This window comes from Schistocerca nitens, chromosome 1 (assembly GCF_023898315.1).
Source record: "Schistocerca nitens isolate TAMUIC-IGC-003100 chromosome 1, iqSchNite1.1, whole genome shotgun sequence".
In the NCBI taxonomy this organism is placed as follows: Eukaryota; Metazoa; Arthropoda; class Insecta; order Orthoptera; family Acrididae; genus Schistocerca; species Schistocerca nitens.
This window is the reverse complement of record NC_064614.1, coordinates 924,088,353-924,110,992: the sequence shown is the minus strand read 5'-3', so window position 1 is coordinate 924,110,992 and position 22,640 is coordinate 924,088,353. Positions and strand designations below refer to the sequence as shown.

Genomic DNA, 22,640 nt, shown 5'->3' with positions numbered 1-22,640 from the left:
CACTAAACAGTTATTGAAATAACTGCCAGAATCAGAGGAACGGTTATCGCAGTAACCGTTACTTCTCAGTAACCGGTTATTTCTATCAGTTACGTTATTTTTTGCCACCACTATTCGACATAGAAGTTTATGGTTGTCATGGTTACGGGGTTACGAGTGATACCTTGCGCTTAGGAATGTAAAGATTTGTTGTCTAAGTAGCAGAAGACAATGATGGACAAACCGCAGATAATTTGCCATGTTGAAAAATCATTGCCATTTTCACTTTTTGATGGAAAGTGGATCCCTTGTTCTGCGAAGTTCGTAGTTCTAGGATCCAAACCCAAGGGAACTGGCGCTCTCCAGATTTACGAAATAACAGAAGGCGATGTTAAACTACTCCATGAGGTGAACGGAACTAATTATTTATTGTAAAAGAAAATAATATAAAAATGTTTCACTAGTGGGAGGTGCATCATGTTCAAACTCGTTGTTTGTTGGATCATTTTCTCATTAGAGGTTATTTCAAATTTCAGTATTCATTATATAAGGAAGGAGGGAACGGTTGCATATACACAGAAGGTGGAATGAACTCGTATTTATTCGTCCTTTGACTCTTCAGCACAACAGTACAGGACATGTCAATTACATTACAAAAATAATATTCCCAATACGGTTTTGTCAACATACAAATAGTAGTATTAGACTAGGTGAGGATAAGGCAGAAAGTTTAAATCTAAATGAGTTGGGGGTCTCTCATACTGTGGTTCAGTAATAGATAAGGGAACATAAAAAGACAGCGTTAGTAACAGTCCACACAGAGATAATGTTTTAAACGTCATCAAGCAAGTTATTAACTTGGAAATAAATATATTTTACGATTTCAATACTGATTTCATTTTGCATAATACTAATTGGGAGCAGCTGCTGTTACTGTTGTCCAGCTGTGGTTTGTTTGCTACGGTAACAATCCCAACAAGAATAAAAGGATATACCACAACAATAATTGCTACTTTATTTCTAAGTCCAACTATATTTCTTGAAATAGTTGTGAACTTCATTATAATTTATTGTCTGATCATGATAATCATATGGCCTCAAAAAATTGGCCCAATGAGATATATTTGGCAAGGAAGTATAAAGTACAGTTTCACTAAATGATTTGACTGGGTCACACCATCGGCGGCGAGTTTACTGGAGAAACTATGAGGAGACATTACCAAAGCTACACAGTATATGATAAATTTCTTTAAAATGTCGCTATAGCACTATAAATCCATTTTTCTGTTGCAGCAGATCAGGAATAACTACAGTAGAAACCTAGAGATATTGCACTAGTGTGTGGGATCAAAGTAACTACACCGGGGTGAGAGAACCTTATTTAATGCTGCGGTCTAGCTCTCAACTTCAAGCTGCATCACGAGCAATATGGCAAGGCTCTTCCTCATATCATCAAAAAGCAAAAAATGTGTTGGCATACTACGTGCAATAATTTCAAAATTCCTAAAAGCCAAGGGAATTTAGAGCATTATTAGGCAGAAAACTAATAAACTTTACAGGAAAAATGATGTTCTGCACCAAGATAAAACAAACACAGTTTTAGGTGTGGCTCATTGGCCATGAAATTCAGTGAATTTTTCCAAAGGGTAGCAGAGAGCAAAAATGTTTACTGTCACAGCAGAACCATTTGCTTTGTGTAGACATGCATTGGGTTCTCCACCAGCAGGCATAATCTTCAGTAACTCAACTGTTTTAGAGAGATTACACACACCTTTAGGTTAGTGAAAGGCAATAACTCTTATCCCTGTATTTCCAGCAAAGTACTGAAATCTTGTGCTGAATTGGGAGTGCCTTTTGTAATCACTCAATGAGGCTGTGTATATCTTGTATGTCTGGAATTTGCTGTAGTAGCACCTATTTATAAAAGTGAAGATAAAAGAATGTGATATCTAATTATAGCCCCATCTTTCCTCCCCCCCCCCTTTCTGTCCCCTCCCATGGTTCCAAAATTTATTGAGAAGCTTATTAAAGAAATCTGAACCCTCTTGTGGTGATAATCTTTTAAAAACTGTTCAGTTTGGCTTCCATGAAGGATATTGTATGGAGAACAATGTATGATTCATAAACTCCATTCTATTATAACTAAACAAGAAAATGTAGCCTCTTGACATTTATATTAGTGATCTTGTGAAGGCCTTCAATTTCATATAGGTCTACCATAATTCTGTGCTATGCGAACTACAGTGTTATGGTATTAAAGGCATTGCCTTTAAAATGTTGATGTTATATATTAACAAAAGAAAACAGTGTCAAATTAAGGAATAAAACTAATGTTCCTACAGGTTTACCACTTGTCCTCTTCTGTTCTTAACCTACATACAGGATTTACTAACATCACTGCAGGACTCTTCGAATATTGTTAATTTTACTGGTGATAAAGTATACCCATATAGGTATCACACACATCTTTACACAGCTAAGAGAATAGTGGAATAGATTCAGAGACAAAAGTTTAACCCTGTTCTTGCAAAAACTCATGTATAATTCCAAGGAAATAAAAATGACTTAGAGGTGCCATAAATTATAATTAGTCATCACACACTGAAGAAAACACCCGTGTGAAATTTATAGGCATTCAGATGGATAATAAACTGAGGTGGGTGCCTATAAATCTCTACTTTTCTTTGGAGAAGCTCTAAGCAAGAGAATAACTGTCTACTCAGTATCAAATGCTCTCTCTGCTCATGATGGACGCTTAGTTTGGATAAAAAAGATAGTGCCTTGCAGTACTGATACTCCTCAGTGGGAATCAGTATAATTAATGACTCCAGAAAAAATGTTTTTAAGAATACCATAGTTTACAAGAGATGATCTGGGGTGAAATTTATAATGAACCAAATGCTAACATAAAATAATGTGGTTCATGATAAATTCACATCGTTGTTTGAAAATTGTTTTCCTCTTAAGCTAATTGGAAAGGATGCTAAAGAGGCATGTAAAACACCGTGGATCACTATAAGGATTAAAGTATCTTGTGAATGGAAAAGGGTAAAGTATCTGTTGGCGAGAACAAGTAGAGATCTTGCAGTAGTTCCACAATACAAAAACTACACAGAATTACTAAGAGAACTTGTTAAAAAAATCAAGAAACATGCACATAATGTCGGAAATCAGTAATTCCAACAACAGGCTTAAGGCTATGTGGAACATAGTGAAACGAGACAGGACAGCCAGCTACAGAACAGAATAACATCACTACTGATCAGAATGGAAGGGCTATTCAAATTATGAGTCACAGGTAATCATTTCTTAACTGTAGTATAAAGTACAGTGACAAACAGTTCAAGGAAAAAATCACAGCATTATGTTGTAAAAGCAAATCACATAAAATTCAATCACATAACTGTATCACCATCACCTGAAATTAAAAAAATGATACATCCTCTCACAAATAAAAGCTCAATTGTCTTTGATGGTATGTCCAATAGAGTTCCCATGTAGTAAGCCTTGTCTTATCTGAAATATGTAATGCAACTCAAGACTGAAATATGACATTTTTAAACCCCTCTATAAGAAAGATGATAGGAGATATGTCAATAACTACCAATCTGTTTCACTGATGATGTATTCTAGAATAGTATCTCACCTTAGTAACAATAATATCCTCAGCAAATCAGTTTGTATTGCAGAAGAGTTGCTCTACCAAAAATGGCATTTGCATGTTCAGTTAACAAATTTTACAAGCATTAAGCAGCGAAATAGTGCGTTTGGTATTTTCTGTAATCTATCTAAGGCAGTGGTATTCAATCTGGTCCCTACCACACATTAGTGAACGTTCCAGCATTCGTGGTTGGTGGTTGGGGGTTTTAAAAACATTTTCAGTAGTTTTTCATAAAATTTTGACATAAAGAATTTGGAAAGTAAATATTATTGTATGGTTTGGTTTGTTGTAACTATATTTTATGAATTTTATATTTAATTTAAAGTTACTTCCCAACTTTATAAATAATCATTATTTTAGAACCAGTTGCTAGTAAGAAAATTTTACTGCTAACAGATACAAAAGTGGTGGTTGGGGGAAAAGCTTGACTGCACCTAATCTAAGGCATTTGACTGCACAAATCATAATATTTGCCTAGACAAACTGAAGTGTTATGAGATTTATGGTGCAGTCAACCAGTGTATAATGTCATATTTAATCAGAAGAATTCAGAAATTTGCACTTAGTGGTTCAGCCAATGTAGCCTGGGAACGTTATTCTGACGGGAGAAATCATGTATGTGGTTCCCAAGACTCAATTGTAGATCCACTATTGTTACTCTCATATGTGTAAATGGTCTTCCATCTTATATACAACAAGCAGAATTCGTTCTTTTTGCAGATAACACTAGTTTTATAATCAATCAAAGCAAACATGCAGCAATAGAAAAAATGGTAAACCATTTTCTTAAAAGTATCGTTGACTGAATTTCTGTGAATGGTCTCTCTCTCAATTTTAAAAAGAGGCAATATATTCAGCTCTGCACGTCTAGGGATATTACAACATTGACAAGTGTTACACATGGTGAAGAAATAATAAATATGGTGGAAACTTCAAAATTCTTGGGTGCCTATATTGATGAGAATTTAAACTGGAGAAAGCCCATTTTGGAACTCCTAAAGCAACTTAGTTGGATGACATTTTCACTAACAATCACTGGAGATCGTAAAGAGAGACAAATTAGTAAGTTGACATACTTTGCACATTTTTTGTTCAGTAATGTCAGACGGAATAAAATTTGTTCAGTAATGTCATACAGAATAACATTCTGGGGGAACTCCTCTTTACGAAAGAAAGTCTTCCTTGCTCAAAAACATGCTGTAAGAATATTATGCGATGCTCACCCACGGTTATCTTGTAGAAATCTGTTTAAGGAGTTTAGATTTGCTACAGCTTCATAGTATATTTATTCGCTCATGAAGTTTGTTGCAGTTAATCCATTACGGTTCAAAAGGGAAGATGATGTTGAAACCAAAACATTGGATTGAAACAAGCGTTCAGGTCATAGTGCTGTGGAATGTGGAAAAAAACCACAAATTGGCATTCATAAGAAGAACAACAACACCAAAAATGCAACAAGAGCTTAATATGTAAGAAATTGTCCACGCAACCTGCCACTGAGGATGCCTTGCAGAAAATAAAGGCGAGACACGTATGTCACTAAAATTCTGTTATATTCAGTTGCTGTCAGGCGGTCCATAAGTAAAAATTATCAATACACCATAATATTACATGCAACTGAGGAAGACAGGACTACAAAAGTTGAAAATGATACAAGGCATACACAATATAGCTGGATGGAAATGTGGGGATGGTTGGTGTGTATACACTCCTGGAAAATGAAAAAAGAACACCATGAATTCATCGTCCCAGCAGAGGGAAATTTTATTGGCACACACTTGGGGACGTATGCAACACACGATCTCAAAAGACAGAGCCATGCACAATGTTGGCGCTGGTACTGTGTATACCCTCCTTTTGCAGCAATGCAGGCTGCAATTCTCCCTTGAAGACAATGGTAGATGTGCTGAATCTAGTCTCGAGGAATGGCCTGCCATACAGTGTCCAGTTGGTGCCTTAGCTGGGCCAGATTCTGTGCCGGGCGTGCAGACCGCGCAAGAAGATGTTTCACCCGGTCCCAAACATGCTCAATTGGGGACAGATCTGGGGATCATGCTGGCCAGGGTAGTTGGCGTACACCTTGAAGAGCACTTTGGGTGGTACGGGAGACATGGGTGTGCATTGTCCTGTTGGAAAAGCTTGTCGCCTTGTTCGTGCATAACAGTAGCAAGACCGGTTGAATAATGGTTTCAGTGTAGCGTTCACTGTTCATGTTCCCTCTACTATCAACAGTGGAGAACGGCCAGTGTAGGATATGGCTCCCCACACCACGATTCCGGGTGTTGGACCTGTGTGCCTCTGTTGTACACCACACATGCGTTCGACCGTCATTCTTCACGAAGATGGTTGCGATTGATTCTTGATGATACCCCCAGAGCAATAGTGTCACTAATTTGTTGTGAAGTGACAGTGCAGTCCTGTACAGCACTTCGTAATGTGCATCGGGCCTGGCATGCATCTGTGCATCACAGCTGTCCAGACCTAGTTTGACATGCATGTGCACCTTCTGCTGACCACTGATGACAACACTGATGCACTGTGGAGACCTCTCAACCCATGTGTTGCGCAATTTTGCCTCCCGCAGGCCCACTATACATCCTCACTCAAACTCCGTCAGTTGCACAAACAGTTCACGTGCATGCTGTCGGGGCATGTTGAAGACACACATGGAACTCTGTATACCATGACAAACTAGCTGCTACTGGCTCTGGCGGTGAACAACCGCCGAGCACCTTGCAACATTCCATGGCTGATAACGCAGTTCCTTGTGTGTCCGCAGTGTCGCGTGTTTGATCATCGCATGCACTGCCCCCTCATAGTGTCCCATGCAAGTATAGCAGGTCTTATTCACTTGCATCAATGAGTTCAGTTTGCCGTGGTATACGGAGCTCCTTGTGTGTCTTCAACATTGTCAGCATATGCTGTATAGTTTTGTTGTACATGTCATCCCAGTGAAGGGGAACTGGTCATAAGAGGTTTGATAGAGAAAATAATTGTGAGAAATGTCAAGGGTAATGAAAAAGTGTGTAGTGTTCATTATTAGAGCAATTCCTGAAAAACAGTCTATAACAGTTTGGCGAATTGTCTTTAAGGAGACACCAAGGTAATATGGATGTTACAGGTAGTTACTCTTTCAAACTCAGCTTATGGTGTCTACTTTCTGTTCTACTTGTCTTACACATAAGATTACTTTATCTTGATTCTGCAAAGTTAACTGCACCTGCACCTCTCATTCTGTACTCCTTCAGTACTGTTTCAGACTGATCCTCATTTTCCTTAATTTCTTGAATTTCCGTTTTCCCCTCTACTCTCATATCTTCAGTGTTGTGCTCATGCGTGCCAGTTTTTTCATCAGTTTTCATGTTACCTTTGTGCTTGTCAAGGGGCAGCTGTATTTGGAGTACTGTATTCATTATCAAACAATGGAAAATCCAGATTGGAATAATGACAACATTGTGGAAAGGACAGATTGATATTCACCATATAGTGGAAATGTTGAGTCACAGACAGGCACAAAAAAAGACTGCTGAACACGTAAGCTTTTGGCGAAAATGCCTTCTTCTGGCTTAGACAAAATACACACACACACACACACACACACACACACACACACACACACACACACACACACACACACAAAAATTCACCTGAACGCAACTCACACACACACACACGTGATAACTGTCCCTGGCTGCCAAGGCAGCACTGTGCACAACTTTTTGTGCTAAAGACAACCTTAACCTGGAGTAAGGACTGTCAGCTTTCCTTCTGTTGTTGTAATTATGTACATCATTGTTCCTTTTGAACTGAAGTGGATTATTTACAGCAAGCTTCACGAGGGAATAAATAAAGTGTGAAGCAATAATCAGAATGCCGAATTCCTTAAACAGATGTCTACAAGATGATCATGGGTGAGAACCACATATTATCTTTACAGCTTGTTTTTGAGCAATGAAGACTTTCTTTCATATTCAATATGACATTATTTAATGAAAATGTCCAAATCATGTCAACTTAGTAATTTGTCTCTCCTCAAGATCTGCAATGATTCTAAGTGCAAATGTGGCTGAACTAAGTCATTTTAGGAGTTCCAAAATGTTCCTTTTTTTAGTTTAAATTCTCATTTATATGAGCACCTAAGAATTTTGAAGTTGATGACATTAATTGCAATGAATGGAAAGAGGAAGAAAGGGCAGGCTGTAGTGGTAAGCAAACACATGCATTAATTGAATCAGTTTCTATCTGGTTAATTATTTGAATAATTAGATCATTCAGACAAATTTATTCATGAATAAATTATTTGTAACTTTGTAATGGAATGTCACTGCGTATTCTTTGTTTACTTCTTACTCCAAATCTGTGACTAACGTTCGTTCCCTTACAGTGCAGTTTCTGTTTGATAAATAACTTATTAATGAACTGTACATAAATGTGAGTCAGTGGCACAGTAGTTCCAGACTACAAAGTCAGGAGTTTTATTCTGCGTTGGTTCCACAATTTTTTCTATTACATATCACTCCTTTCATTACTAACAATCAGAAAAATACCAAGTCAAATTGAACTATGTTTCAAAGTGTGTGTTGAACATTAAGTCCCCTTCTGACTGGCTGTGTAAGTCAGTTTAGAGGTGGGAGAAAGGTAAGGTCACACCACCTTTCCTAATAAAGCAACACTGCATTCAGACAAACCTCTGGTTGGAGCATAGCTTTACCTGCTTCACAGTGGGAGGGGGAGGGGGGGGGGGATTCTTCATAGGCAGATGACCCTAGCAGTTACATAACCCTGCTAACATATGAAAGTATTTAAATGAACCAAAAATGAAAATGTAGCCAACACAAACTGTAAAATTGCTAATGCTATTGGATGTGGGTGTCATGTTAGTATAATTACACAACTCGCTCATGTTTTTAGTGCTGCAAAATGAGTGGACAAAATTAGAACTCAGTTGCTAATGATGAACATCAACAGACTATAAATATAAAGAACTCTTAAATGTTTGTGGAATGTTGCTGGATGTCCAAAGTCATCTAAAAGCATTTTAGGATTAATTCTGAGTAACTTTCTGTTAGAATGTGGAATAGTTTTTTATCTGACAGGTGTCTATGCAGTTACATAGAGCTTTGAAATTCAAAAGCTTGGGAAGAGCCACTGGGTTTTAATACATAAAAGAGTTCATAACATTGCAGCACACTGACAGTGTTTTTAGTGAGAAAGTGTCAAGAGACAATTAGAAGAAATTTTTGGCCTTTTTACCCAACTGAAATTATTGCAGTAATGTCTTACTTATGATTTAAAAACAAATACTTAAACAAACACTTCACCTACATTCCTACCTATGACTGAAGGGGGTGTACAACCAACTACAGATGTATAATAGCCAAAGAAATGTCAAAGAAATCGAGTCATGAGTTTCGAATGATGTAATGGCATAAAAAGAAAATTTTATTTTGAATGTACTTTTGGAAGTGAAGCTAACATGGAATCACAATGAATTATTTACCAAAAAGTACAGCAGATTTGACGATTTCTCAACTTTTACTGATGAAGATTGAGAGCTGAAATCATTTATCAGGAAATAAAGATTAATTCAGGAGATAACACACCAATATCATTTTTGCATTTTCGTTAATGTCACAATGGCAAATTTTCGGAAATCAAATAAAGTTTCTGATGAGATGTTTGACAAAAAGAGTTGTTCTGAAAAATAATTTAAAAGCATTTAATAGTACATTTGATTTGTAAATGACAAAGAATTGGAGCAATAAATGTCATTGTATTTCAGATTTATCTATTATTTTGTAACACTTTGTATTCTCAGATGACGAATAAATGTTTTTATTAATGTAAGTCAGTTGTGATTTGAGTAATATTTGCTATTCATAAATAACAAATAATAATTTTTAACTGTATTCATTATTCATAACTCAAATTTCACTCAGTCGGCTGGTAATCATATGCATATGCATATGCTCAATGTTAATTCGCAGCCCTTGTACAAGAGAATGCAATTGCCTGGCATCCAGCTGGACGACCCATATGCTCACTCAGTTATCATTAGGTGAAGCCGCATCAGTAATTCTGGCAACTTCCACTAAACTATGCAAACTGTGTTCATCCTCTCTCTCGCACCTCATAGCCTCGTGCAAATTGGGCATGTGCTTGCAGTGCTCTGTTACTCACCATCTCTCAAAAGTGATGACTAAATTTGTCTGCTTTTTCCTTGACAGATATGACTTGATCATATTCTTTCTCTTCCAGAGATGGAATACTCTTAGTTCCATTTACAAATCTTACATAATCATAGAAACTCTTCATCTTCACCCCATGAGTTAATGTACCTCTACCATTTCTTTTTCAACTGTACTGTGTTCTGCATTTTTTATTTAATCTCATTACGTTTTTTGCTTTAGTATCCTGCCTTTGCCTTCCTTTTATGATTCCATACACGCTGTATAGATGTCTTACAGACCTAGCAATGTTCAAACAGACATAATAACTAGATTGCACGAACATGAATGTAGCTGGAGATTTCAGAATTCTGACACCACAATTGCTGAGCATGTACTGAGGGAAACCGTAGCTAACAGCCTCAGTCTCAAGTCCTCCACATCCCACTCCCAGCAAACAAAGCTGCATTTGTTGAAAGCCTGGAAATCAACATCTGATGCACAGCCAGCTCTTAATATTAAATGATCTGGAAACCACCCACATTACTGTGATGTTTGCATACAGTCGAGTAAGTCAGAAAAATAATGCAACTGGAAATACTTGTTATCAATGAAAAATATAACCCAAAATTCTGACTTAGTTTTAAATGGTCAAACGCAGTTTCTTTTTTCCCTCTATTCAATTAAGTTTTAGTTATCCAAATGTTAGATTACAAGAACAAATACATCTATTTTTCATTTTTCGTAAATTTAAAACTTTTCACACAATATAGAAAAGTAATACTTTCCTTTGTAAATGCCCTGTATCTCACAATTTTGTTTATGATCTCTATCAGTACAGATATTGAGACTTGACAGATGAAATAGTGAAGGCAGCAGAGGATCAAGTAGGTAAAAAGAAGAGGGATTTTAGAAATCCTTGGGTAACAGAAGAGATATTGAATTTCATTGATTAAAGTAGAAAATATAAACTGCAGTAAATGAAGCAGGCAAAAAGGAATACAAATATCTGAAAAATGAGATTGACAGGAAGTGCAAAATGGCTAAGCAGGGATGGATAGAGGACAAATGTAAGGATGTAGAAGCCTGTATCAGTAGGGGTAAGTTAGATACTACAGGAAAATTAAAGAGACCTTTGGAGAAAAGAGAACCATCTCTATGAATATAAAGAGCTCAGATAGAAAACCAGTCATAAGCAAGGAAGTGAAAGCAGAAATATGGAAGGAGTATATAGAGGGTCTCTACAAGGTCGATGTACTTGAGGGCAATATTATGGAACTGGAAAGGGTGTAGATGAAGATGAAATGGGAGAAATGATACTGCGTGAAGAATTTGACAGAGCACTGAAAGACCTAAGTCGAAACAAGGCCCCGAGAGTAGACAACATTCCATTAGAATTACTGATAGCCTTTGGAGAATCAGTCGTGACAAAACTCTTCCATCTGGTGAGCAAGATAGACAGGCGAAATACCCCCAGACTTCAAGAAGAATATAATAATTCCAATCCCAAAGAAAGCAGGTGTTAACAGGTGTGAAAATTACTGAATTATCAGCTTAATAAGTCATAGTTGCAAATACTAACACAAATTCTTTACAAACAAATGGGAAAACTGGTAGAAGTTGACCTCAGGGAAGATCAGTTTGGATACCATAGAAATGTTGGAACACGCGAGGCAATACTGACTCTATGACTTATCTTAGAAGATAGGTTAAGGGAAGGCAAACCTACATTTCTAGTATTTGTAGATTTAGAGAAAGCTTTTGACAGTGTTTACTGGAATACTCTCTTTCAGATTCTGAAGGTGGCAGGGGTAAAACACAGGGAGTGAAAGGCTATTTACAACTTGTACAGAAACCAAATGGCAGTTATAAGAGTCGAGGGGCATGAAAGGGAAGGGAAGCAGTGGTTGGGAATGGAGTGAGACAGGGTTGTAGCCTATCCCTAGTGTTATTCAATCTGTATATTGAGCAAACAGTAAAGGAAACACAAAAATTTGGAGTAAGAACTAAAATCCATGGAGAAGAAATAAAAACTTTGCTGTTTGCCAATGTCATTGTAATTCTCTTGGAGACAGCAAAGGACATGGAAGAGCTGCTGAATGGAATCGACAGTGTCTTGAAAGGAGTACATACGATGAACATCAGCAAAAGCAAAATGAGGCTAATGGAATGTAGTTGAATTAAATCGGGTGATGCTTAGGGTATTAGATTAGGAAATGAGATGCTTACAGTAGTAAATGAGTTTTGTTATTTGGGGAGAAAAATAACTGATGGTGGTCAGAGTAGAGAGGATATGAAATGTAGACTGGCTATATGACAAGGAAAGCATTTCTGATGAAGTGAAATTCGTTAACATCGAGTATAGATTTAAGTGTCAGGAAGTCGTTTCTGAAAGTATTTGTATGGAGCGTAGCCATGTCTGAAAGTGAAACATGGACAATAAACAGTTTAGACAAGAAGAGAATAGAAGCTTTCGAAATATGGTGCTACAAAAGAATGCTGAAGATTGATTGAGTAGATCTCGTAACTAATGAGGAGGTACTGAACAGAACTGGGGAGAAGAGGAGCTTGTGGCACAACTTGACAAGAAGAAGGGATCAGTTGTTAGGACACATTCTGAGGCATCAAGGATCACCAACTTAGTACTGGAGGGAAGTGTGGAGGGTAAAAATCGTAGAGGGAGACCAAGAGATGAATATGCTAAGCAGATTCAGAAGGATGTAAGTTGCAGTAGTTATTCAGAGATGAAGAGGCTTGCACAAGATAGAGTAGCATGGAGAGCTGCATCAAACCAGTCTGTGGACGGAAGACCACCACCACCACAATAACAACAACAACAACATAAGTTGTATTTCTTTAATATCATTTCATTTGTTGTTGCGACATTCATTTGTCACTTGATAAAGATGTAAGAAGCTGAAAGCAAATTTTGATCAAATATGCAGTATTTGCAGAATGTCAGGAATGGGTTTCTATTCTGATATTAAATAACAATAACGGAAGTTCCTGCGTGGAACAACGCATAAACTCAGGGAGAGACAACCACTCACCTATAGCACATGGAGCTTGGAGCATAGGCACATGTAACAGAAAACAGTATTTACACCAGCTTTTGAGCCCTTACTTTTTTCTAATAAAAATATTAACATTGACACACACGCACACACATGCAGATGAAGGTAGGAGGAGGTAACAATGATGCACAAAGCAAGGAGAGAATAGTTGGATATAGTGAGGCAGGTCTTTTGACATATGACTCAGTGGCTGCATAACAGTATGGAAGAAGTTAAGAGGGTAGAGCATAGAGAGGGGGAGTGGGTAAGGGAGGGAGGGAAGGAAGGAAAAAAGAGGAGGAAGGTGAAGATGAAAAGGGCACAAGATGGAGAGAGAGAGGGACCACATAGAAGGGAGGAAGATTTGTAGGAAAGGCAGTACACAATCTGGAAGGGGAAAGAGTCATGTGGGTAGGAGAGAGAAAGGAAAGGATATGATGGGGCAGTGGGAAACAGGTTAGCAGAGATTTAGGCCAGGAAGATTCCAAGAGCACCTGATATGCTGGAGAGAGAATCCACACCTGCTTAGTTCAGAGAAACTTGTGCTGGAAGAGAGTATCTAAATGGCGTGCATAGCACTCAGCTATGAAGTCATTTGTGTTGTAGTCTGCAGCATGTTTGGCGCAGTTTAGTGGTGACCTATCATGTGAGTAGACAGTTGGTTGCTTGTCATGCCCACTTAGAATGCTTTGCAGTAATTACAGCATGTCTGATATATAACATGAGGAAATGCTTGTGACTGGTCTGTGCTAGGTGGTGGTGGCGGTGGTGGTGGTGGGTATATGGGACAGATTTTGCACATGGGCCAATCACAGGGGAATGACCCATGGGGTACGCCACTGGAAGTACTATTGGGACAGAGATGGACAGGGATATTTTGTAGATTGGGTTGGTGGTATAACTCTGCTTTGTGTGATGTGGGTAGAATATCCCTCTTTTTTTCTTTTTTTCTCACAAGGAATGACCCATGGGGTGCAGCACTGGGTATAGTATTGGGACAGGGATATTCTGTAGGTTAGGATGGCAGTAGAACTCTTTAGTGATGTAGGTAGAATATCCCTCTTCTTAGGGCACACTGAGAGATAGTTGAAGCCCTGGTGAAGGATGCAGTTGAGCTTTTCAAGGCCAGGGTGATACTGGGTGATCAGAGGACTGCTGGCCAGTGGCTGGTTCACATGTTTCTGGTGTCAGACGAGAACTTGGGATGGGAGATTTGTTTATGGATGAGCTGGATAGCATATTGTCAACATATAAAGGCTCCAATAAGACTATCGATATATTTCACAATTCATGCTTTCCACTACAGGTTTCTTGACCACAGGTGGCAAAGCTACAAGGAAGAGACTTTTGGAAATGCAAGGGGTGAAAGCTATCAAAGTGGATGTACTGTTTGTGGTCAGTGTGCTTGATATGAACAGAAATATTTATGGACCCATCTGAGAAGTGGAGATCAATATCTAGGAAGTTTTGCTTGTTCAGCTGAGTAGGGCTGGTTGAAGTGGACTTGGGAGTAAGAATTGATGTGATGGTGGAGTGTCATGTGTCCAGATCATGATAGGATCATCAATGAATCTGAACCAGACAAAGGGCTTTAGTTGTTGACCGTCAGCTACATAATCACTATGAAACTTCCTGGCAGATTAAAACTGTGTGCCCGACCGAGACTTGAACTCGGGACCTTTGCCTTTCGCGGGCAAGTGCTCTACCATCTGAGCTACCGAAGCACGACTCACGCCCGGTACTCACAGCTTTACTTCTGCCAGTACCTCGTCTCCTACCTTCCAAACTTTACATAAGCTCTCCTGCGAACCTTGCAGAACTAGCACTCCTGAAAGAAAGGATATTGCGGGGACATGGCTTAGCCACAGCCTGGGGGATGTTTCCAGAATGAGATTTTCACTCTGCAGCGGAGTGTGCGCTGATATGAAACTTCCTGGCAGATTAAAACTGTGTGCCCGACCGAGACTCGAACTCGGGACCTTTGCCTTTCGCGGGCAAGTGCTCTACCATCTGAGCTACCGAAGCACGACTCACGCCCGGTACCGGGCACACTCCGCTGCAGAGTGAAAATCTCATTCTGGAAACATAATCACTATGATTTGTGACCACTGGTGGAGCCTTTGCATACAGCTAGGATGATAAGGTTTGGATTGGTTTTCAGGTTACAGATAGCTGTGTGTTCCTTAGGAGTGGTTTGGGCTCACTGTGGCGAGACTTAGGCAAGGAAGGTGAGGCCAGATTATAAGTGAAGAATTCTTGAAAAATTAATGTTGGATGGAAGGGGAAGAGAATCACGATTGGAGAAAGGTTGGAACTCTTTTAAACAATTTGAGCTTTTGGCAGGCTGTTGTCAGTGGGGGGCATGGTGAAGAAATGTTTCCATTGCAAATTAGAAAGTATTGAGACTTCTGGAGGGGTCAGAATTTTGGCAGAAAGGTTGACAATAATGCTTCGGGATGAGTGTTCAGGAGCAGTGTTCCATCGAGAGTGGAGGAAGTTTTGAGGGATGTGGAAGGTGGAATAAGTGAGCAAGGCATGGTTGGGGAGTTATGAGGATTTGATGGGAGGGGAGGTTGGATTTGAGCAGTAGGCTTTTTCTTGGCTGTAGGTTATAGGTAATTCCATCTACATCTACATACATACTCCGCAATCCACCATACGGTGCATGGCGGAGGGTACCTCGTACCACAACTAGCATCTTCTCTCCCTGTTCCACTCCCAAACAGAATGAGGGAAACATGACTGCCTATATGTCTCTGTACAAGCCCTAATTTCTCTTATCTTATCTTTGTGGTCTTTCTGCCAAATATAAGTTGGCGGCAGTAAAATTGTACTGCAGTCAGCGTCAAATGCTGGTTCTCTAAATTTACTCAGTAGCGATTCACGAAAAGAACGCCTCCTTTCCTCCAGAGACTCCCACCCGAGTTCCTGAAGCATTTCCGTAACACTCGCGTGATGATTAAACCTACCAGTAACAAATCTAGCAGCCCGCCTCTGAATTGCTTCTATGTCCTCCCTCAATCTTACCTGATAGGGATCCCAAACGCTCGAGCAGTACTCAAGAATAGGTCGTATTAGTGTTTTATAAGCGGTCTCCTTTACAGATGAACCACATCTTCCCAAAATTCTACCAATGAACTGAAGACGACTATCCACCTTCCCCACAACTGCCATTACATGCTTGTCCCACTTAATATCGCTCTGCAATGTTAAGTCCAAATATTTAATCGACGTGACTGTGTCAAGTGCTGCACTACTAATGGAGTATTCAAACATTACGGGATTCTTTTTCCTATTCATCTGCATTAATTTACATTTATCTATATTTAGAGTTAGCTGCCATTCTCTGCACCAATCACAAATCCTGTCCAAGTCATCTTGTATCCTCCTACAGTCACTCAACGATGACACCTTCCTGTACACCACAGCATCATCAGCAAACAGCCGCACATTGCTATCCACCCTATCCAAAAGATCATTTATGTAGATAGAAAATAACAGCAGACCTACCACACTTCCCTGGGGCACCCCCGATGAACACTCACCATTGAGGACAACATACTGGGTTCTATAACTTAAGAAGTCTTCGAGCCACTCACATATTTGGGAACCAATCCCATATGCTTGTACCTGCAGTGGAGCACAGAGTCAAACACTTTCCGGAAGTCAAGGAATATGGCATCCGTCTGATACTCTTCATCCATGGTTCGCAAAATATCATGTGAAAAAAGGGTGAGTTGAGTTTCGCAGGAGCGATGCTTTCTAAAGCTGTGCTGATGCATGGACAGCAACTTCTCTGCCTCAAGGAAATTCGTTATATTCAAACTGAGAATATGTTCGAGAATCCTGCAACAAACCGATGTTAAGGATATTGGTCTGTAATTTTTAGGATCCGTCCTTCAACCCTTCTTATATACAGGCATCACCTGTGCTTTTTTCCGGTAGCTCGGGACTTTACGTTGGGCAAGAGAGTCGCGATAGATGCAAGCCAAGTAGGGAGCCAAAGCAGTAGAGTACTCTCTGTAAAACTGAATTGGAATCCCATCAGGACCTGGCGATTTATTTATTTTCAACCCATTCAGCTGCTTCACAACCCCAGGGATGTCTATCACTATGTCTTCCATACGGGAATCTGTACAAGACTCAAACAGCGGTTTGTTTGTACGATCCTCCTGCGTGAAAGATTTCTCAAATGCTAAATTTAAAATTTCAGCTTTCATTTTGCTGTCTTCCATTGCCAGGCCAGACTGATCAGTGAGTGACTGGATGGAAGCCTTTGACCCACTTTCCGATTTTACGTAAGACCAGGATTTCCTTGGGTTTTCAGCAAGATCTTTTGCTAAGGTATGATGGTGGTAGTGGTTGTATGCTTCGCGCATCGCTCTTTTTACAGCAGCACGAATCTCTACTAACTTTTGCCAGTCCTCATTCTCCCGATCTTTCTTGTACCAAGAGTACAACTGTCTTTGCTTCCTGAGCATTCTCCAAATTGCGCTGTCGAACCACGGTGGGTCTTTTCTGTCCATAACCCACTTTTTCGGCATATACTTCTCCAATGCGTGATTTACAACGTGTTTAAAATTTGCCCATAATTCTTCCACGTCCATCGTACCAGAAGTAGATGAAGTCGATTCATTTACTATGTGGGATGCTAACAACTGCTTATCTGCTCTTTCTAGTAAGAATACCCTCCTAGCCTTCTTGACTGACTTTTTAACTTTCACAATCATAGTCGTAATGACAATATCATGATCACTAATCCCTGTCTCAACAATGACACCATTGATGAGGTCTGGTCTGTTCGTGGCTACCAGATCTAAAATATTTCCATTACGCGTTGGCTGTCGATTTAGCTGCTCAAGACAGTTTTTGGATAATGTGTTCAAAAGTAATTCACACGACGGCTTGTCTGTACCACCTGTACTGAATCCATAGACACCCCAGTCTATACTAGGTAGGTTGAAGTCGCCTCCGACTAATACAACATGATCTGGGTACTTCTGCAACAGAGTGTTGACTCCAGGCATAGGACAGGAGTAGCTGGGACAGCTTCTCAGATGGTGCTGGGAATGCTGTTCCAGCTGTTGAAAGGCAAGAGTTTCTATTGCAGTGATGGCATTCAGGAAGTTGTGGTCACAGAGTAAAAGGTTTGTGCAAAAGGAGTAGAGGCTGTTAAGTACTGAAACTTTTAATATTATTTAGCTTATATATTTCCAGATTTGTTGAGACAGCCAAATTTAATTTTTACTTTGTTTCTGCATAACACCATCCTACATAATACTTGTTTCCATGTTGTTAGCCCTGTTATTCTTGTGGACATCTTTTGTTTATCTATTGTGGTTGGCAACATAATTTACATTGTTATATATTCTGTTTTTTTTTACCATACTGACATCCTGTCTGTATGTAAGTGTAATTCTTCATACTTACTCACATAAACTTACTACTATTTATGTAATACTTTCATATAAACCTGCTACTATTTATGTAGTACTTACAACAGTTACAAATTTAGATTTAGATGTGGTATAATTTTCTTTTTCCTAGCCTACCACATACAAAGCTTTTTTCAATGTTTTGCCTAAATGTTTTATGGTATGTTCCCTTTACATTTATTGTGTAGCTTATATATTTTAAAGTATGTACGTTTACACTGCCGAAGAGGACCTTTATTCTGATTCTGTGTCCCTCACTCCTTGTGTAATATCTATTTCAAAGTTGTTTACCAGTATGCTACCCTTTTTGGTGATGGTAATGATTTGTCTGCTGATGACTTTGTGAACCAAAAACTGGTTCATGAACTTGGTTAACTGCAGTACATCAACGGTTTGTGTTTTTCATTGATAAATGTTAAATTGTGGTACCAAGCGAAATTGGTTTAAAAATTCAGCTATTGTAGTCATAAGGTTCTGCTGAAATGATTTAAGGTTTATGCATCATTTGAAAATAGTTGTGTTACTTATTTTCACTTGCATTAAACTCTAAAAAAAAAAGTACATAATTGCAGCATATCATCTCTTTTGGCCCAGTTTTCCATTTCTCATCAGATACAAGAACAGTGGTAATAGCATAATATTCATGGAAGCCTTTCTGCTATCTGTGTAAAATTTATTTATTGTGTCAAGTTGTGAGATGGGCACGTGTTGTCAGCTTATAGGCATTAGCGGCAATGGAAGATGAAAAATAGATTTTTTGTTTGGAGATGCTTTTTCATGTTCTGCCTCTGAAACATTTAGTTACAATAACATTTTAAGGCATTGGAGAGTACACCTGAAATCAGGTATTAGCTCATGATCATTTTACGTGGGCAATACTGAATTCACTCATTATCAGAATTATGTGACCAGTTCATACAGCAGCTAATAAAATTATTTTCATTGTGTTGAAATCATGTGTTATTCCCTTAGAAGGGACTAGAGTTCCGCAGAAAATTTTATTTGTTTGTGATTTTTACTGATCTGGTTTTAGTTTACTGTAAATGAGAAGATTTCATTATATTTGGGTTATGTTCGTACATCCCACATGCTATGTTTGAGACTCATAAGGAGCATTAAGCAATTTTTAATGAAGGATCAAGTTTCTGCTTATTTCTAATCTTTAATCTTTAAGAGAGGTCATGTATTTTCTTGAAAATGTTATTGATTTCACTGATGTACGCCAAGCACTTTTATATACGCCAGCTACTATTTTAGACACAGACAACACAGCTTCTGGTTTAGACAGTCAGTTTTAGTCACTATTAATAGTGTCCTACTTTAAACTCATCTTTTTTGTTCTTTGAATCTGTAAGAATTACAATGAAATCATTTCATTCTCTTGCAGTTTTCTACATCCATTACAACATTATATGTCTCTGTTTTCCTGGTAAATACTCAATTATCACTGCTTCTTTATATTAACTGTAAGATGTGTTTAGTATTAATTCTGTTACCTGTCTTTATATTGTTTTGTGGACTTTGTTGATAGATACTGAAATCATGCAGAATGATTTAATTGGAAATGTTCTTACAGGTGGAGAAAAGCAAGCCATTTAAATGTGGTAGTTTTGGAGCATCTTCATTGAGGGAACGGCATTTGGCAACTGGAGATTTTGATGGCAAGCTAAATGTTTGGTAATTTACTTTTGACACTATGTGACATATTTCAAGGAAAATTTGAGTAGTAGTAGTATAGCAGTAGTAGTTTATTTTTGCAGAGACTATATACATGGCACATATACAATATGTGAACAAAACTATCTGGACAGCTGGCTGAAAATGACTTACAGGTTCGTGGCGCCCTCCACCGGTAATGCTGGAATTCAGTCTGTTGTTTGCCCACCCTTAGCCTTGATGACAGCTTTCACTCTCACAGACATACGTTCAATCAGTTGCTGGAAGGTTTCTTGGGGAATGGCAGCCCATTCTTCATGGAGCACTGCACTGAAGAGAGGTATCAATGTTGGTTGGTGAGGCCTGGCACAAAGTCGGCTTTCCAAAACATCCCAAAGGCGTTCTATAGGATTCAGGTCAGGACTCTCTGCAGGCCAGTCCATTACAGGGATGTTATTGTCGTGTAACCACTCCACCACAGGCCGTACATTATGAACAGGTGCCTATCATGTTGAAACATGCAATTGCCATCCCTGAATTGCTCTTCAACAGTGGGGAGCAAGAATGTGCTTAAAACATCAATGTAGGCCTGTGCTGTGATAGCGCCATGCAAAACAATAAGGGGTGCAAGCCCCCTCTATGGAAAACAAGACCACACCATAACACCACCGACTCCGAATTTTACTGTTTGCACTACACACGCTGGCAGATGGTGTTCACCAGGCATTCGCCATACCCACACCCTGCCATCGGATTGCCATATTGTGTACCATGATTCATCGCTGTCAGTTAACAGAAGAGGCCAGCCTGTACACTTTTATGCTGTACGTGTCCCTTCATGTTTACACTTCTTTATCACATCAGAAATAGTGGACCTAGGGATATTTAGGAGAGTAGAAATCTCACGTACAGACGTATGACATAAGTGAAACCCAATCACCTGACCACATTCGAAATCCGTTAATTCTGCGGAGCACCCCATGATGTCTAATGACTACTGAGGTCACTGACATAGAGTACATGGCAGTAGGTGGCAGCACAGTGCACCTAATACGAAAAACATATGTTTTTGGGGGTGTCCGGATACTTTTGATCACATAGTGTATTTCATCATAAAGTACATAGTATAAAAAATAACAAATGTATAGTACTCTACACAGTAGAAGAGTGTATAGTACCCTACACGGTATCAAATTCAAAATTGCATATATAAAGCTGATGAATTACAAAAATGTGTGACAGAGGTATTTTATATAGCATACATGGAGTTGACATTGATTTACAAATTAAATCTGAACTCTAACACATTGGTACTCATGTTCATGAAAGCACTTGTTTGAAAATGCAATTGACACATAGTAAAATTATATATTTATTTGATGCTAAACACAGTCTAGCTTGATCAGCCAGACTGTTTATGATGCCATATGGCAACATCATGCATATATGAGTGGTTTCCCTAACAATATATATAAGTTTACAGTGCAACATAATAGTAGTTGGTCATTAAAAATTTGAATTCTGCCTGCTATACAGCTGCCTGCATGGTGTTCCATTTGGCTACAAACTGTAAATTTACATATAACATTAAGGAAACCACTCATATATGCATGATGTTGCCATCTGGCATCATAAACAGTCTGGCTGCATTGAGCTAGACTGTGTTTAGCATCATTATATTGGCAGAAACACTTGATAATCAGTAATCTTTACTGAAAGTTGAATGCACGTAAACACACATGAAAGCAGCTGAAGAGTGATTTATTTCTGATACTTACAAGGAGAGGTCTGCAGTTGTGGGATCGACTTTTTGAAACCATATATGCAGCCATTCACCCTGGTGGGCTCTCATTTGTGAGTAATTGACAATTTTTTTTTTTTTTAAATTTTGCTTGATACCTAATAGCATTAAAAAGTAGCGTCAAATAGGCTGATTGTTTGGTGTAATGGATAGGACAGGTGCAACACATGTAGGACGTTGTGGATTTGAATCTTGTGATGTGTTACATTTGTTTTATTTTTAAATCTTTATCGAAATTACTTTGATCATCGCTTATACTCAGTTAAGTGATTTAAATGAAATTTTTTTATTTCCATTCCTTTGTTCCATTTAACATAATATCAACTTCTTCATTTGCTCTCATTTTCCTTCCTGTCATTCGTCTTCCACTTGAAACCTTTGTTCATGTCTCTTTAATTAATTTTATGTATTAATTTTGATTTAATTTATTTTGTTTTATCACCTTCTTTTTCCTTCCACCTTTTTGTGTTCATTATATTTATTTCTCATTTTGTTTGAATTTTGTTATACTTATAAAACCTTCTTTCATGCACATTATTTTGTCCATAGTGCAGTAGGTAGTTAGGTTATGTTTTAAATGTTTATATGATGATTACCATGCAAAAAATTGCACATCTGGTAACAAAAAATACATTTTTCGCACCACTACACAGTCAATATAAATAGATTACTTGGTCTTTTGTTTTTTAACTGTTAGATCAGAATTTTCAAATAATTGAAAATTATAATAGATAAATACAATTAATTTATATTCACACAAATTCCAATTGGAAAAAGAGTGATATAAAGAAAAAATTAACCAAATGAAAAAACTTCATATGGTGATTAAAATAATGGGACATAGGAATAAAAATAAAAAAAATACATTAAAAAACAAAAATAGTGGTC

At 38.3% G+C, this 22,640-nt stretch overlaps 1 protein-coding gene across 1 annotated transcript in view; it reads left to right on the top strand.

Moving 5' to 3' along the window:
- Positions 1-22,640, top strand: part of LOC126193003 (dynein axonemal assembly factor 10) — a 217,218-nt gene that overhangs the window by 10,117 nt on the left and 184,461 nt on the right. Inside the window, exons 2-3 of the mRNA XM_049932651.1 lie at positions 112-387; positions 19,872-19,972. Of these exons, the coding sequence (XP_049788608.1) occupies positions 211-387; positions 19,872-19,972 (278 nt within the window). The 5' untranslated portion in view covers positions 112-210. The remainder of the gene's footprint in view (positions 1-111; positions 388-19,871; positions 19,973-22,640) is intronic.